Below are 19,205 nucleotides of genomic sequence, written 5' to 3' on the forward strand. Positions count from 1 at the left end.
TAATAATTTATGAGATATTTAATTTGTTTATTAAATGTTATTATATTTTCAATTGCAAAAACGTAGTCCTGTCGCCAGTGGGGGTACAACGGCCTCCTTAATTCAGATGGACTTACCCAAGTTTTTTTATGTATTTTGACCCGTAGAACACAAATTTTTTGGGTAACAGTCGATCCGGATGTCGATAAGATTGTTATAAACAAAGAACTTGAGGAATCAGATAACAGCGATTTTTCGCAAAACAAAACATTTTTTTGTATTTTTTGGGTCATTCTAAGTAGAAAATGTTTCTTCAAGTTTTTTCGTAGGATGCATAGTTTTCGACATAAACGCGGTTGAACTTTCAAAAAATCGAAAAATTGCAATTTTTGAACCCGAATATCTTTTGGTTGAAAAATAAAATAACAATTCTGCTTACTGCATTTGAAAGTTCAAGTCAAATTCTATCGGTTTTGATTACTTTCATTGCTAACAATTAATTTTTTTATTGTTAAAAAAAGCTATAAACACATAGTGATTGAATGATGTTTTCAATGCTTTTCTCATTTGAAATACAACGAGTAGGCGAGCATACACACAATTTCTACGTAGATTACGTACATTAAAACGCATGTATTGGGTACGGGAAACACTATGTGTTTATGACTTTGTTTAACTAATAAAAACTTAATTTTTAGCAATGTAAATAATCAAAATCAATAGAATTTGACTTGAGCTTTCAAATGCAGTAAGCAGAATTGTTATTTTATTTTTTAATCAAAAGATATTCGGGTTCAAAAATGGCACTTTTTCGATTTTTTGAAAGTTCAACCGCGTTTATCTCGAAAACTATGCAACCTACGAAAAAACTTTTAAAAACATTTTTTGCTTAGAATGACCCAGAAAATATAAAAAAATGTTTTGTTTTGCGAAAAATCGCTGTTATGTGATTCCTCAAGTTCTTTGGTTATAACAATCTTATCGACATTCGGATCGACTGTTACCCAAAAAATTCGTGTTCTACGGGTCAAAATACATAAAAAAAACTTAGGTAAGTCCATCTGAATTAAGAAGGCCGTTGTACCCCCCCTGGCGACAGGACTAACGCGGTTGTTACCAAAAGAATATAAATCTGTGTAAAACCTTATTACTTTTATTTTTATGTATGTTTTCGATAAAAAGGTATTGATAAATTAAAATTTCAATTAAACTCCCCTCTAAAATGGCATTTGAAAATTGTTTTAATTTGTTTATAATTTGTTTTTTAATAACGTCGCGGGGATTAAACATTTTGAAATGCTGTTCCGATAATCGGGTTTGTATGAATTTTTCACTAATTAACAAAATTTTTGTCTTTTTTTCTTCTTCATTTTTTTTTTCTTATAGTAAAAGATATAGTTTTGCTTATAGAGGGAGTTTCATTAAGAATATCCAATCTCTGAGTTGTAGATTGTAGACCTCAAAATATTAAGATTTACAAAATCGCTTAAATAAAATATGGCTCCTTATTGATTTACAAGGTGTTTTATTTAAAATTTAAAAAATATATTTTTGCTCAGTATTTTAAAACTGTTCGACGTGTTCATACTTGGTAAAAAGTGTACGTAATATACACCCTATGAAATTATGTTAAATACAAGTTTCCGGCTATTACCAGAGGCGTACGACAGGGGACAGTAAATGGTCGACTCTTCCCAAATTTTACGTCACTGGTGAAATAGCAATTTTAGCACAATTTTTAGATTTTCCAATACTCTCTATGTAAATAACATCCTTTTTACTCGTAACGATAAAGTCATTAGTTTTCGAGATATTTGAAGTTAAACATGTAAGAGCATAGATATTTAGTTATTTTGATTAATATATTGTGGCGCTTAATTTTTAGTTTCAAATCTAGTTATCGTTAAGAATGAATAATATACTCTTCAGTCCTAACGATAAAATCATTAGCTTTCGAGATATTTGAAATTAAAAATTAAGCAGCACAAAACATTAATTAAAATAACTGTGTCGTTACATGTTTAACTTCAAATATCTCGAAAACTAATGACTTTATCGTTACCAGTGAAAAGTAAGTTATTTACATAAATAGTAGTGGATAATCTAAAAATTGGGCTAAAATGGCAATTTCGCCAGTAACGTAGAATTTGGGAAGGGTTAACCATTTGCTTTCACCTGTCGTACGCTACTGGTAATAGCCGGAAACCTATATTTAACATAATTTCATAGGATGTATAGTACCTACACTTTCTACCAAGTACGAAAAGGACGTCGAATAGTTTTAAAATACTGAGCAAAAATAATTTTTAAATTTTTAAATAAAACACCCTGTAACTCAATAAGGAGCCATATTTTATTTTAAGTGATTTTGGTTAAATCTTAATATTTTATGGTCTAGAATCGACAACTCAGAGATTGGACATTCTTAATGAAACCCCTCTATAAGCAAAACTATATATTTTACTATAAGGAAAAAAAGGAAGAAGAGAAAACGACAAAAAGGATTTGTTAATTGGTGAAATATTCCCAAAAAGCCGATTATCGGAACAGCATTTCAAAATGTTTAATACCCTCGACGTTAATGAAAAAAACAAATTATAAACAAATTACAGCAATTTAAAATATCATTTTAGAGGGGAGTTAAATTGAAATTTGAATTTTTTTTTTTTTTTTTATTTACATTAACGTGCTCGGCAACTATGGCCACTCGCACGGGACGATTACAAACAAGATTACAAGAGGTATAATTAAAGAGCATTAACAAGTTATGTCATAAAAAAAAAATTAAAGTTTATGATACAATGATATTTTTTTTAAAAATTGAAGAACTCTGTCTAACTGGTTGGTATCACTTAGAATGTCACATAGCTGCGGTTTTAGTTTGAGCTGTTGTCTTACTACGCTGAACTGATGACATTCGGTAATAATGTGGTTCACGGTAAGTTGGCACTGGCATGTTAAACAGATAGGCCGGATATCTGATGACATCAGGAAGCCGTGAGTAAGTTTGGTGTGGCCTATACGGATTCTTCTTATATTTCTAAGGTCTTGTCTAGAGAGTCCTGTGGGGCCAGTGTAAAGTGGCTTATATACTGAGGGCTGGATTGCACGTAAAGATGTATTTAAGGAACTCCAGTGGGTTTGCCATAATCTCCATGTGAATCTGTACGCTTCTGTTTTCAAATCTTTACAAATTTGGATGTGGGTTGTTGACGTGGTATCTGTTGAAGCCGTTTTAGCATGCTGATCTGCAAGTTCATTGCCAGGTATACCAATGTGAGACGGAATCCATATAAATGTAATCTTAGTGTTTAAGGTAGAAAGGTGGTAGTAACAATGATGGATATTTTGGACAAGAGGATGATCGGTAAATAATTCCTGAATGCATAAAATTGAAGCTAGAGAGTCTGTACAAATGGCAACATTTATATTCGGGAGGTTAATATTCTTAACAGCCTGTAAGATACTATATAATTCTCCAGTATGTACGCTGCACAGAAGAGGAATAAAAGAAGCACAAATGAGATTGTTTTGAGAGGTGACTGAACAGCCAACCCCTAAGTCACTTTTGGAAGCATCGGTGTATATTACTTGATCAAAGTGGTTATTGTGTATAATTTCAAAAAAAGCTTTTATCATGAGTTCTTTAGGTGTTTCATATTTATTGAATTTTGTTAAATTTGTGTTAGTTTGAGGGGTCTGCATAATCCAAGGAGGAATTCGATGAAAGGGGATGGGATTTGTCAGTCTAAAATTGATGTCGCTTGTTATTGTGGACAATATAGAAAATATAGGTTTTATTATTGGTGAAGTGGTGGTATAGGTTGTTGTGAATAAACGGTATACAGGATTAAGGGGATTAGAAGAGATAGATGCAGCATAGGAAAGAAGAAGATATTGCCGTCTAATCCAGAGAGGAGGCTCACCGGCTTCACAGTAGACACTTTCAGATGGACTGGAACGAAATGCACCTAGACATAGTCGAAGGGCTGTGTTATGGATAGAGTTTAAGGAATCCAGATCTCTTTTTGAAGCAGACATATAAGCAATACTACCATAATCTAATTTAGAGCGAATTAGTGCTTTATATACTTTAAGAAGCGACTTTTCATCCGCACCCCAGTGATAGTGAGACAGTGTTTTAAGAATGTTTAATCTTTTGTGGCATGCACTTTTTAAATTGAGAATATGTTGCTTCCAAGAGAGGCGAGAGTCAAACGTCAATCCCAGTATTTTACAATGATCAACTACGGGAAGAAGTGAATCATTTATAAATAGAGGCGTAGGGGGCATTGGAGGCCGTCTACTAAATTTAATAACTTTGGATTTTGTGAGGGATAAAGTTAGTCCCAAAGAGTGGGTCCGAGAGATTACTATGTTTATGGCCGCTTGCAAAATTTTAGAACTAGTGGAAGCTGAACGACCGTGACAATATAATATTAAATCATCTGCATAAGCTACATATTTAGTAGGAGATGGTAAATTAAAACAAAGATCACTTATGCCGAGGTTAAATAAGGTAGGACTTAACACTGAACCTTGAGGGGTGCCATTGGTTTGAGTATAAACAGAAGAGAATACACCATTTACAGAAACTTTGAACGTCCTTTGAGACAAAAAATTTTGTATAAAATAAAATATATTTCCGGTGATATTATGCTGCTTTAACTTGGCGATTATAGCTTGTCGATTAATCGTGTCAAATGCTCCTTTTATGTCAAAAACGACAGCCGTTACTTCATACTTTTCATTTATTGAGCTGGCGATGTCACTTTGTAGAAGGACAAGATTGTCACGAGTGGATCTGTGTCGTCTAAAGCCAGATTGTTCTTTAGGAATAATTTTGTGTTTGTCGAGATACCACATAAGACGTTTATTGATAATTTTTTCAAGTATTTTACACATGGTACAGGTAAGGGATATAGGCCTATAAGAATCAGGGACAGAGGCAGGTAGATCTTTTTTTTTGATTGGTAATATTATTGACGTTCGCCATTCATTCGGGAATTTGTGGAAAATCCATATTTTATTATATATCTCGAGAAGTTTGTATAGACATGAAGATGACAATTTCTTTAAGAATATGTATGGAAGGTCATCAGGGCCAGCAGCTGTGTTTTTACAGGATTTGAGTGCAGATTTTAATTCGGAATAGGTTATAGGAGAATTCAGATAATTGATATCTTGTGAAACTGGAGAAGAATAAGGAAAGGGTGAAGGAAGAGTAGAGGATACAGGGTTAGACCCAGATTTGTTGTGAAACTTTTCTTTAAAGTTTTCTGCCAGAACTTTGGCTATCTCCTGATTATCAATGATAACCTTTTGATTAAAAAGGAGATTGGAGATCTTAAGATTAGTTTTTTTGCCCTGTATTTGTCCAATTTTTTTCCAAACTTGGCTTGGGCTACTATTTTCATTTATGGAGGAGATATATTGTCTCCATGAAGTTTTCTTACTTAATTTAATAATGTATCTAGATTTCGCTCTTGTTTTTTTAAGTGCAATAAGGTTCTCCTGACATTTGTTTCTGCTGTAAATTTTTAGAGCCGATTTTTGCTGCTCCACAGCGTTTTCGCAAGAGGAATTCCACCATGGGACACTTTTTCGTTCAGCTGAAATGACTGATTTTCCAATATGTGCTTCAGCAGCAAGGCGAATTGTGTTTGCGAATTGGGTGACGTCCATATCAATGTTATCAGTTAGAGTGAGTTTAGGTAGGCAATAATCAGTTTCACTAATATAATCAGACCAATTACAATTATTTAAGCGCCAAAAACTTTTAGTCAATATTTGAGAATTTGATGTATCTGAGTTGGTTATAAAGATTGGGAAATGATTGCTGTCGTGGAGATCATCAGATGTATGCCATGTTAATGTAGGAGCTAATTTTGGGTCACTAAAGCTTAGATCAATGTTGGAGAAGGTACCAGTAGAAATATTAAAGTGAGTATGAGAGCCCGTGTTTAACAGACATGTACCCGAGCAATTAATAACATTTTCAACAATTTTACCTCTAGCAAATGTGTGGTTGGAACCCCACAGCACATTATGAGCATTGAAGTCCCCAACAAGTATGTAGGGGCTAGGAAGTTCAAAGATTAAGTTTACCAGCTCTTCCTCTTTGAGAGGGTAGTTGGGAGGAATGTATAAATTACAGATTGTAAGTTTATTCGGACACCAGCAAGTTACAGCTATGGCTTCTAATTTAGAAGAGAGTGGAAGATGTGATGAGAAAATATCAGAAGAAATAAAGATAGAGGTGCCTCCACTGGCTCTTATGCAATTAGTCCTTATATAGTGGTACCCCTCGAAGTGTTTTAAATGAGGAAGTTTGGAATTCTTAGCATTGGTTTCTTGCAGACATATAATGTTAGGTTTAAATTGTGATGTTAGGTGTTGAATTCTCTCCAGCCTAGGGAAGAACCCATCACAATTCCATTGAATTAGCTTGAAAGGATAACTATTCATTATGAGTGCTGTAATTAGATTCAACATCAGAAGGATTATCGGAAGAGGCACTTATACAGTCCTGTGATTCAGCGAAGGAAGAATGTTGTCTTAATTTTTTCAAGATTCTGGTGATACGGTTTTTTAGTGATCGTTCCTTTGTAGCTGTGTAGAGCTGAGATAAGTCGTTTTGAATGCCATCTATGTCAGAGGAAAATTTTTGAGCTTCTTGTAGTGGCGTCGGACATCCAAAAGAATTCTCAAGAAAAGCAATAAGTTGAGTTGAATTAAGTGTAAAATTAGCCGGATTATCTTTGTAAACTGTTTCTATACAAGAAATACAATCAGGCCCCATTGAATAATCTGATCGATGATTAGATTTGGACTTTTTGTTGGCTGGTTTGGCTGGCATCGTGAATAACGGAGGAGTTAAAGAAGTTGATTGGGAAAGAGCAATGGAGGGAGAGAGAATGGTAGGAGTATCAGGAGAACTATCATTAGAGTGTCCTCTTTTTTGTCCTACAGTCAATATGGGTTTTGTATTAGTTGGAGGAGGGATGAATAGGTCCGTAATGGCAGTCGAGGAAGGTGTGTCGTTAACGGGGATGGATTCAATTTCTGAAGAAGGAAGTTCTTTTGATGTAGTTAAAGAGTCAGCTGAAAGTGAAGATAAGGGAGAAGCATTAGCCGAAATAAGTGTGTGGTCTGGTCCACTGGGGACTTTAGGGCAAGAATCCGCGGTGTGTCCCGTAATTTTACAATGAAAACACTCTAGCCTGTCAGTGGATACAAATATTCTTGAGGAAGTATTTTCATGATTGATTAGCAGAGAAGTTTGCACTTCGAAGTCCTCCTTGTCAGGGAAAACAAATGTAACCCTACGAAAACTCATGATATGAGCATATTGATCATCCGATGTTCCGCATTTAACAAAAGTAACAGGTGCTGCTAGCTGTAAGCCAATATCTTTTAGAGACTGTTCTATCAGTGAATGCGGGATGGAAGGACATACATTAGAAATAAGGATTCTTTTGGCTGGAGAAATTAGCCTGCGGATAGGGACGATGGTGGAATTAATTGTGATATGTGGTGTATTTTTCAATAGTTTATCAACGATGTCGGTCGACGTGAGAAAAATGCAAATTCGATTGTTCGGAATGCGAGACGCAAAAGTAATATTTTTTGGCTGAACTATTTCACCAATGGCTTTAATATATTCAAACAAAACGGTATTTGGAATGGAATGCATGACAACAGCTTGTTCCCTTTTAGGAAACGAAGGGGGAGGAGGCCTGGAGAGTGTGGCAGCGACATAAGATTTTGGGATGGAATTAGGGGTGTTTTGTGTAGATGTAGTTAGTTGTGTGTTGTTCATAATGTGTGAAGTCCTGGTTACCAAGACCACAACACAATATGTGAGAGTACCCACAGACCCTTTCGCAAATTGGAAAGGAAAAAAAAAAGGATCTCAAAGGATCTCACCTGACTTCTCCGGATTTTCACTGGTTTTATCTTAATTACACCAATACGGACAGGAATACAACTATTAGCAATATCTTCAGTTGTTACATTCTTCCTTGAAAAATATTTAGCTTTCAAATCCCCAATCAATGCTAAAAACCAACAATTTTTCAGAGAACTTTGAAAAATTATATTTAAGTATTGACGTTTATTTGACGTATGAAATTTGAATTTATCAATACATTTATCAAAAACATACATAAAAATAAAAGTAATGAGATTTTAAAGAGGTTTATATTCTTTTGGTAAAAACCGCGTTTTTGCGATTGAAAATATATTAACATTTGATAAACTAATTAAATATCTTATAAATTATTAAATATATTTTAACCATTTTTTTTTTGTTTAATACTGGTAACATAGTGCCACTTCTCCTATTAAATAAAATAATTTATAGTGCTTACTTAAAACGCAAAAAATATTTTTGCAAACTTGATTTTTAAATTTTAGATATAATTATTTAAATAAATAGGGGGTCAAATTTAATTTAGTAAGTCTCAGGTGAAAGATTTGTCCTTCAGCTTTGTAGAAAAAAGAAACCATAAAGACCTTCATTAAAATGTAAATTACCTCAACAGGTAAAAAAGTTAATATTGTGCAAAAATGACCCCTTTTAATTATTTAAACAATGATGTAACTCAAAATTTAAATTCGTACAGGTTGGAATAAATTTTATATCAAAGTTTAGGTGAGTACAAAAGATATTTTTAAGAAAGTATCCAAATCATATAAGGGGATCATTGTTTAAATAATTAAAAAGTGGTCATTTTTGCACAATATTTACTTTTTTACCTGTTGAGGTATTTACATTTTAATGAAGGTCTTTAGGGTTTCCTTTTTCTACAAAGCTGAAGGACAAATCTTTCACCTGAGACTTACTAAATTAAATTTGACCCCTATTTATTTAAATAATTATATCTAAAATTTAAAAATCAAATTTGAAAAATATTTTTGCGTTTTAAGTGAGCACTATAAATTATTTTATTTAACAGGAGAAGTGGCGCTATATTACCAGTATTAAACAAAAAAATATTGGTTCAAATATAATAAATTATGAGATATTTAATTTGTTTATCAAATGTTAATATATTTTCAATTGCAACAACGCGGTTGTTACCAAAAGAATATAAACCTGTTTAAAATCTCATTACTTTTATTTTTATATATGTTTTCGATAAATGTATTGATAAATTCAAATTTCAATTTAACTCCCCTCTAAAATGATATTTGAAAATTGCTGTAATTTGTTTATAATTTTTGTTTTTTTAATAACGTCGCTGGTATAAATAATTTTGAAATGCTGTTCTGATAATCGGGTTTCTGGCAATTTTTCAGTAATTAACAAATTTTTTTTGTCGTTTTCTCTTCTTCTTTTTTTTTTCTTATAGTAAAAGATATAGTTTTGCTTATAGAGGGGGTTTCATTAAGAATGTCCAATCTCTGAGTTGTCGATTCTAGACCTTAAAATATTAAGATTTAACTAAAATCACTTAAATAAAATATGGCTCCTTATTGAGTTACAGGGTGTTTTATTTAAAAATTTAAAAATTATTTTTGCTCAGTATTTTAAAACTATTCGACGTCCTTTTCGTACTTATAAGAAAGTGTAGGTACTATACATCCTATGAAATTATGTTAAATACAGGTTTCCCGCTATTACCAGAGGCGTACGACAGGGGAAAGCAAATGGTTAACCCTTCCCCTAAATGTTAACATAGTTAATGATTTCAACAATTTTGACCGGTTTAGAATGCATATTTTTGAAAAAAAAAATAAATTTAAAAAAATCAGAATTTTTAAAATTATCGTACTTTTCATTTTCTTTTGATAATAACTCCAAAAATTCTCAATATACGTAAAAAATTATATATAACTAAATTTTAGTATTTTCTGTTCCAAACACTATACCGATTTTGCTATTTCAGTAGAGTAAAAAATAACCGAGATAGAAACGTTTAAAATTTCAATTTTGCTTCAAGAACCATGTAACCGGGGCGATTTAACCTTTTATTTTTAAAAAACTAAGAGGTTTAAAAGACTAATTTTTATGTTTTCTAATAGCTCTTGGAATCATCTTTTAAATAGTTTTTAGGCGAACCTGATATTTTAAAAATTAACGGAGTTATTTACAAAAAAACAATAACATTTTTTGGAAAAATTTTTAAAAGATACATTTTGAAATATTTTTGGTGCATAAATTTTAATGCTATCAACTTGTTCGAGGGGTTATTTGATAGATATTTTTATGAATTTTGACAAATGTTTACTAAGTTTATGTTATAAAATGCATCATTTTCCCGGTATTTAAGCTTGAATACTTAGATTTGGGTACTCGACAAAAGAAATATATATTCAATTACTTATAACTCACTTTTAGTTAACATTGAAAGGTTTTTCTAGTAAGGAGTTTATTTGATTTTTTATTAGCCTCAATTTTAATAATAATAACTTTTTTGTATAAACTTATAGTTTTTGAGTTATTTATGAAAAATCGGTTAAAACGTGCATTTTTCTGACGAGAAATTAAAATCTTTGATCTTTAATAACTCGAAAAGTTTTGATTTCATCTAATAACTTTATATAACAAATTTTGCTTATAATTTGTCCCTCTATCGAATTGTGGGGTTAATTTTAATAAAATAATTTTCACCCCCAAGGAGGGGTCGCATCCACCCACAGGGTAAAAGCGCAAGTTAGCACCATGTGACCTTTGTTCCTTGAGATATTCTCTAACCACTCACCAATGTTCATGCAAATCGATGGAGGTTCAACGAAATCGGAGGTAATAGCTCATATCCACCTTCAGTGACTGCACTACCACTAATGTGTGAATAAAGGAATAAAAGCATAAACAAATTTGTAATTTAATGGCTAACTTTATTACTATTACTAAAATAAGATCTGGTCAAGGTTCATTTGTAAAGATCTTATATTTCAACCGCCGAATTCACTCTCCAATTCACATTAGTCCGCAAAACAGAAACACAATAGCACTTTAGGTGGTTTACAGAACCTGCAGATATAGGCAGCAGAATAAGACAGGAAGACTCATTGAGTCCTATGCTCTTCAATTTAATCATGGATGAAATCATCAAAATCGCCAACAAAGGAAGAGGATATAGAATGGGAAACACAGAAGTAAACATACTCTGCTACGCAGACGACACAATATTGATGGCCCAAGATGAAGGAAGTCTGCAAAGATTAGTCCACAGATTTAACAAAAGAGCAAAAGAATTCAATATGACAATTTCGTCTCAGAAAACTAAAACAATAGTAATCAGTAAAGAACCAATCAGATGTAAAATAGAAATTGATGGTATCAGTATTGATCAAGTAATTGGAATAACATTGTCAAGTTATGGAGACCTGGACCAAGAAGTGAGAAATCAAGTACAAAAAGCAAATAGACTGACAGGATGCCTTAATAACACTACATGGCGAAACCGACATATTAACACTGAGATGAATTCAAGAATTTATAAATCCAGTGTAACACCAATAAAGGCATATACATCAAAACAAGACCCGATACAGCCAAAACACAAAGACTACTGGAAACGGCAGAGATGAGAGTACTGAGAAGAACTACAGAAAATACGCTGAAAGATATAGACAGGAGTGAAAACATTAAAAGACAATGTAACGTAGAGTGTGTAAACGAATGGACACTAAATAGAAAAAAGAATGGAATAACCACATAAGCAGAAGGGGGAGACACGTGTGGTCCAAATAGAAAGAGATAAATCACCTATCGGTAGAAGAAGTATCAGCAGACCTCGCAAAAGATGGAGTGACAACCTTCCATAGAGGTATCAATGAACAAGCATAATTGCTTATAAAGAGAAAGCAGAAGAAAAAGAAGAACATGATTATTATGTTTCATAATTGCAGCAAATTGAGAAGTACTTACCCACTACTAGCATAGCTTTAGTGTCAGCACCAGTGGTTAGATGTGTAGCGTCAGTGGTTACTTCGCACATGAAGTTTCCTGACAAATTGAAATCGATATCTCGAAGAACAACTTGTGTTGAATTTGATGCTTCCCTCTGAAAATGAAAATAAAAAAAAATTAAATTTATTTGAACTTACTTATGAATACTAAATAATATATAATTATTTATTCTTGATGTTAGAATTAAATGACCTCTATTTTTGTGTGGTTCGTAATGTGATAAAACTCTCTTTTCGCCTTGTGCAATTTTCACATACGACAAAATAGTCTAATATTTTTCGCTGTATAATTTCGATTATTTCATTCATAGGAGATTCTGACCAATAGAAAGCTACAGAAATAAAAATTAAAGTGATTATTTTTTGATGATTTTAACTTCCAATCGTATAGTAAGATATTTGATCACGTGTTTAATTCTGTCCAATCAGATTAAAATTATACTGAGAATTATCTACTGTAGAAAATTACCGATAGAATTTTTTTAAGTAGATTGTTTCTGTTTAATGGCAACCAGTTTCCTAGTTTTGACAACTGTCACATTTAAGAAAATATCCATAATACACGTATTAAAAAATAATCTTACGAACATCACACGACAGTAAGAATAAATAAGAAAATAATGCTTCATTTTTACTCAAATTTGTTGTCATTGGGCAATAGCCACTCGAGCCCTGTCGAAAAACTGTCGCATTATTTTCAATTTATTCTCACTCTCTTGTGATATTATTCTCGATTATTTTTTAATGATTTTAACTTCCAATCGTATAGTAAGATATTTGATCACGTGTTTAATTCTGTCCAATCAGATTAAAATTATACTGAGAATTATCTACTGTAGAAAATTACCGATAGAATTTTTTAAGTAGATTTTTTCTGTTTAATGGCAACCAGTTTCCTAGTTTTGACAACTGTCACATTTAAGAAAATATCCATAATATACATATTAAAAAATAATCTTACGAACATCACACGACAGTAAGAATAAATAAGAAAATAATGCTTCATTTTTACTCAAATTTGTTGTCATTGGGCCATAGCCACTCGAGCCCTGCGGGCTGTCGTAGACAACAAATTTTCGAAAAACTGTCGCATTATTTTCAATTTATTCTCACTCTCTTGTGATATTATACCCGATAATTTTTGATAATTTCCCGTCGTCAAGTATATTACGTCAAATGCCCTTCGATATTATGAAAACATACATTCAGTGACATTAATGAGAATTAATGTTTTAAAACTTATAAAAGTGATGACTTTCAACCGTCAAATATTTATAACAACTGTGTGTTTAATTGTACTATTTTGTACTTACGTAAATAAATTACAATAAAATTTTGGTTTTGAACAGTTTTATTCATGAAATAATCGCAACAAATTGCACTCGATCTCTAAAATTAATATAGAATTTTAGAGCTCTTGTGCAATTACTACTGATAATTTTCACCCTTAATTTTAAATTATTATTCAAGCCAACCCTGAATAATAGTTTCTAGTACATAGTTTTATCCCTACTCAAAGACGGACATATTTGGACATTGCAACAGAAGATTCATTATTTGTGTCATTTCCCAAAAGTTTTCAATAAATAAATAAACACATACCACTAAAATATACATCTACAATGAATAAAAATAACTGTATAAAACAACATCCCTTTGAGTCAGACAAACAAGTCATACAAATTAATTTTTGTAAAATTTTAAAGCAATTGTTTGCTTCCCAATCACCCCCTCAAGATATATTTTCTCTCAATACTTTTTTGGTTCACAAAATCCACGAGGAAAATAAACTTCCTGTAGCTGCCTGTATACCATAAATCACAAAAATGCTAGATTTGTTGAAAAATATATATTTTAAATTACCCTAAAAAGGGTCACAATAATACAAACCGTTTTCTGATTAAGAAATCCATCATCAGTGTTCTAAAAACCATAAAATTAAGTACATATAACCTAATTAATTGAGAAAAAAGTTGAAAATTGACAGAGGTTTTAAAAAAAACAAGAGGTCATACTTCTGAGGTCATAAAAATAGCATGCCTGAGCCACCAAAATGTGTTGGGTAAAAACCCTTTAAAACTAAACTATTATGTTATGTTACACATTTATATAAAATTGAACTGATGTTCTAGATATGCCTGGATATTACCCAGGGCAACACAGGACTCTTCCCACGTGGTTGGATTTTTTTTTGGAGAAAACCTCACATATTGGATTTCCTTCGCTCTGAATGACACTCTCTCTATGCTAATATATAACTCTATGCTGACAACTGAATTCAAGAGCAACCCAGAATGACGTTAAGAACTGTCAATATAACCTAGTTGTATTATTATTTCAGCCACAACGTTTAAAGATCATTTTAATATTTGAGATAAAAACAGTATCAAATTTACATGTTGGAGTTAAAGTTGTTCGAAAATAGATGAAAACATTTTTAACTCCAACATATGTAAATTTGATACTGTTTTTTATTTCAAATATTAAAATAAACTTTAAACGTTGCGGCTGAAATAATAATTTAACTAGGTTACATTGACAGTTTTTAACGTCATTCTGGGTTGCTCTTGAATTCAGTTGTCAGTTTGCCATTGAAATACAATATGAGAGGTTTTCTCCAAAAAAAAAACCAACCACGTGGGAAGAGTCCTGTGTTGCCCTGGGTAACATCCTCGCATATCTAGAACATCAATTCAATTTTATATAAATGTGTAACATAACATAATAGTTTACTTTTAAAGCGTTTTTACCCAACACATTCTGGTGGCTCAGGCATGCTATTTTTTGTAAGTATGACCTTTTGTTTTTTAAAACCTCTGTCAATTTTTAACTTTTTTCTTAATTAATTAGGTTATACTTAATTTTAGGGCTTTTAGAACACTGATGATGGATTTCTTAATCCGAAAACGTTTTGTATTATTGTGACCATTTTATTATTAAATTATTTATTATTTTAAAATATACCTTTTATAAGAAATCTAGTATTTTTTTTTATTTGAAATGAAGTTGAAAACCACTAGACAACACCATAGTATAAACAAGCGCTTAGCTCACGCCCATTCTACTATATTCCTTGAACCGGCATCATTTTGAGTAGACCTTTGCAGAAAACCTGAAGATACACACTAAATCTTAATATCCGAAACCGGTTCGGTCATTCTTTTGACTCAATAACTCAGTGACTCAATTAGTGCTGTCTTGTTTACCGTAGGCATAAAAATAGACAAATATACTGCTACTACATTACTCTAGCTGTGTAAGTGGAGCGTATCATTAGATGTCATTCATAACCGTAGTTTTCTATAGATGTTGAAACAAAAGCACCTCCATCTCATAAAGTATGTGGATAAATTAACTTCTTCGCATGCAGCGGAATGATATACGACTTAATTTTTTATCGCATGTAATTTATCACAAAAATCCGGTTTTTTTTAATTAAGCTTTTAACCAAACTCAGTTTATCGCACAAAGTACGATTTAATTAAACGTATCTCAACTTCTCAAACAACTCAAACTCAACAAACAAGCATGTAAATACAGTAGCGCAGTAGACAGAAAGAACAGGGGTGTGTCGGGTAGTTAACGTAATTAACTTTATGTGTTCATCGATTTTAATTATTATGACGAGCTGTAGTAAGAAAGTAAACAAATACGGACCTGACATTTTTTCTGTGCCGTACACAATATGGAAAAAAATACAAATTAACTTATACCAATTTTTTTATTTTTTGTTTGTTGGATTAAAAAGTTATATTGTTTGGAATATTACTGAAAGACATAATTTACGTTACATTATACTGTAATCTCTTATACTAGGCCAGGGTAATAATAAGACAAAAATATACCCTGTTCGTGACACTTCAGCAGCCAGGGTACTGAAGCGCTTTTTCGACAGGTAATACCTATAGGAACAAATTATTACTATTTTCTGAGTAGAATCTGGCGGCCATTTTTATTTATAATTAATTATTAACTGTCAAAAAATGGCATTTTCCTCTTTTTCTTTCAAATCAACGGAAACCAGTGAAACTTATGATTTTTTTAGTACAAATATCTTCGAGATTATGGAAAAAAAGTTTAAAATGACGTATTAACGTATTACAAAGTTTGATATACTCATTTATTGTTAAAATAATTGCGAAAAAAGGTCGGAATTGCAAAAAAAATTATTTTCGCAATAACTGTTGTAAAAACTAGTGTACAGCTTTAAAATTTTTGTCAAATGAGGGTTCTTTGGTGCTTAATATGTGACAAAAGATTCAAAGCGATTCATTCAATTGTTTATATTTTATTCAAATTGTTTTTCCCAGAGAGCATTTTTTTTGCAATAACATAAGTCAGAAAAAAATGGCCTTAGAACCATTCCACAGGTGTCAAATGAAATAGCATGAGCTCCGTTTTCAAAATTGTAATAAATATGTATAATTTCTTATATAACAAAATAAAAAGTTTATAAGGAAAGATTTACGATACTTTTGCATAATTATTTATTACTAATAAATGCATTTTTTATTCATTTTTTTTAAACCAAGTTGAAAATATAGCTCATGCTCTTTCATTTGACACCTGTGGAATGGTTCTAACGTCATTTTCTTCTGACTTATGTTATTGCAAAAAAAATACTCTCTGGGATAAGCAAATTGAATAAAATTTAAACAATTGAATGAATCGCTTTAAAATTTTTTTCACATACTAAGTACCAAATAACCCTTATTTGACAAAAATTTTAAAGCTGTAGACTAATTTTTACAATAGTTATTGAGAAAATATTTTGTTTTTGCAATTCCGACCTTTTTTGCAATTATATTAACAATAAATGAATATATCAAACTTTGTATTACGTCATTTTAAAGCTTTTTTCATAATCTCGAAGATATTTGTACTAAAAATACCATAAGTTTCCCTGTTTTCCATTGATTTGAAAAAAAAGTGAAGAATGTCATTTTTGACACTTAATTGTTTATAAATGAAAATGGCCGACAGATCCTACGCAGGAAATAGTTACAATTTGCTCTTATAGGTATTACCAGTCGAAAAAACGCTTCAGTATCCTAGCTGTTCAAGTGTCATGGAAAAAACCTTATTACCCTGGACTATACTGGTTCTCGAACTCGTCAAGTAGAGCATTGAAATTCAGGGAAAACGCGCCATCGAGTTTTATTTTACGCTAAGGCCTTCAGCTTATTCCAAGACTTTCATTGACCCTAAAGCTGGGCATTCAGTTTTTCCAAATGGTCAATCAATTTGGAACCACGGCAAACGGCTTAAGTCAAATGGATTGACGCCAAAATCTATAGCCCATTCACGATCACTCCAAATTGGTTATTATTTCGTATTTGACGTGGTTCAGTGAAGACGCAAACTGTCGGATTCCGAAGAACTTTTACATTGTCCGGCTGCTGTTTGTCATCATATATTTATAAAAAAAAAACAAAAGAAGGAATGGTGTAAAGAGTGGTTGAGAAAAAGGAGTATCTTCACGTACATAAACTTATTAAATAAATTGTCTTTGGAGCCAAGTGATTGGAGAAATTACCTGAAGATGGACGAGCCAGTATACTTCAAACTACTGGAGCTCGTTACTCTACTAATAAAGAAAAAAGACACCAATATGACCAAGCTTCATCCTCATGACAGGTGCGCTCGACATCTCAGCGTGGAATGAACGAAAAATGGACGTGGGTTTGGACATTGACGGGAGGGTGGCGTGATGGCATGACACGGTGTTTCGCCACTCACGCGCAGACGACATGATGCCTTGACGTCAAGCAACGGCATGATGCGATGGATTACGGAGCGAATGAAAATCCGGATTTTGGCATGACGCCAAAAAAGCAATCATGATTCAACACTCACGATCAAAATTTGGCTGTATATCACGCCATTTGACGCGATGGCATGACCGTGAATGTAAAGCTTTCGGCTATGATGGATCTGCTCCAAGTTTGTGCTGGACGACTTCTTTTCTGTTTCTTTTTCCTTGGGAAAAGTCACTCTAGAGCAGTCTTTGCAATACTGGAGTTATTTTTTATTCCTTGGAGTAGGGTTTTAATCCAACCCCACTTTCTGAACTTTATTTGAATTTCTACCCTATTTTGTTAGGTCAGGTGTAACAGATCTTTGTTTCTCATGATGTTAGGCCAGAAAATACGAATAATTCTTTGCAGGCATTTATTAACAACTAGCTGACCCGGCGAACTTCATACCGTCTTAGAAATAAATCAGTAATGTGTTAGAGTTCAAAAAATAAAAATTAACAGAAAATCAAAGAAATACGGAAATAGGATTTTACGTATTACCCAATAAAAGTATCAATTTAATTCATTCTGATAAGGAATATTTTTTGCCGTGCGTAAATATAAAACGATGGCGGTTTTTCAATGCACTATTAATTTTCCTTGCCCGAAACATGGACACTCAAAGTTTATTCCGCAAACTCCCAAAAAACTTTTGAAAACGTCACTACTACGCTCGATACATACATAAAAAAAATATATTGCTGTTTACTGAGTAAGAAGTGATACCGGTAGACGCCTGGCGGAGATTACTGGTCTAGTCATAATTGGTCAATTATCGAACACGGTTAAACATTTTGAATTACTAATATGGCTATTAAAAAATAGGGGTAGGTGATAAAAGTAAGATAATTAACTGGTGTATGAATTTTAATTATTCTTCTTCTTTTGACATCATAGCCATGGATGGGTTTTGCCGGCTGCCATTTAGACCTTCCTTTTGTCCTTCTTATCCATTGTTGTACATTCATAGTTTTCAAGTCGTCTTCTACGTCAAACAACCATCTCCTTCTGGACCTTCCTTTTTTTCGGCTGCCTGTTAGCTTCTATTGTAATATTTTCTTTATTGTCTTTGTATCTTCTTGTCTCTAGGTCTACCCCAGCTATAGCCGTCTTTACTTTTCACAAATCTTACAATATCACACAATTTATTTAATTCTAATTCGTTAATTTCGTCGATCCTCGACAAAACTCCCAACCGGCCACCGCCGGGAAACGACAAATTTACTTAGTAGGCCAGGGTAATAAGACAAAAATATACCCTGTTAGTGACACTTCAGCAGCCAGGGTACTGAAGCGTTTTTTCGACAAGTAATACATACAGGAACAAATTGTAACTATTTCCTGCGTAGGATCTGGCGGCCATTTTTATTTATAAACAATTAACTGTCAAAAAATGGCATTTTTCCCTTTTTTTTCAAATCAATGGAAAACAGTGAAACGTATGATTTTTTTAGTGCAAATATCTTTGAGATTATGGAAAAATCTTTAAAATGACATATTACAAAG

General features: G+C 32.4%; 1 protein-coding gene across 1 annotated transcript in view; it reads right to left on the reverse strand.

The window, feature by feature from the left end:
* LOC126890525 (uncharacterized) overlaps window positions 1-19,205 on the reverse strand; it is a 236,605-nt gene that overhangs the window by 62,048 nt on the left and 155,352 nt on the right. Inside the window, exon 3 of the mRNA XM_050659530.1 lies at window positions 11,861-11,996. Within this exon, the coding sequence (XP_050515487.1) occupies window positions 11,861-11,996 (136 nt within the window). The remainder of the gene's footprint in view (window positions 1-11,860; window positions 11,997-19,205) is intronic.

Source organism: Diabrotica virgifera, chromosome 8 (genome assembly GCF_917563875.1).
Source record: "Diabrotica virgifera virgifera chromosome 8, PGI_DIABVI_V3a".
Classification (NCBI taxonomy): Eukaryota; Metazoa; Arthropoda; class Insecta; order Coleoptera; family Chrysomelidae; genus Diabrotica; species Diabrotica virgifera.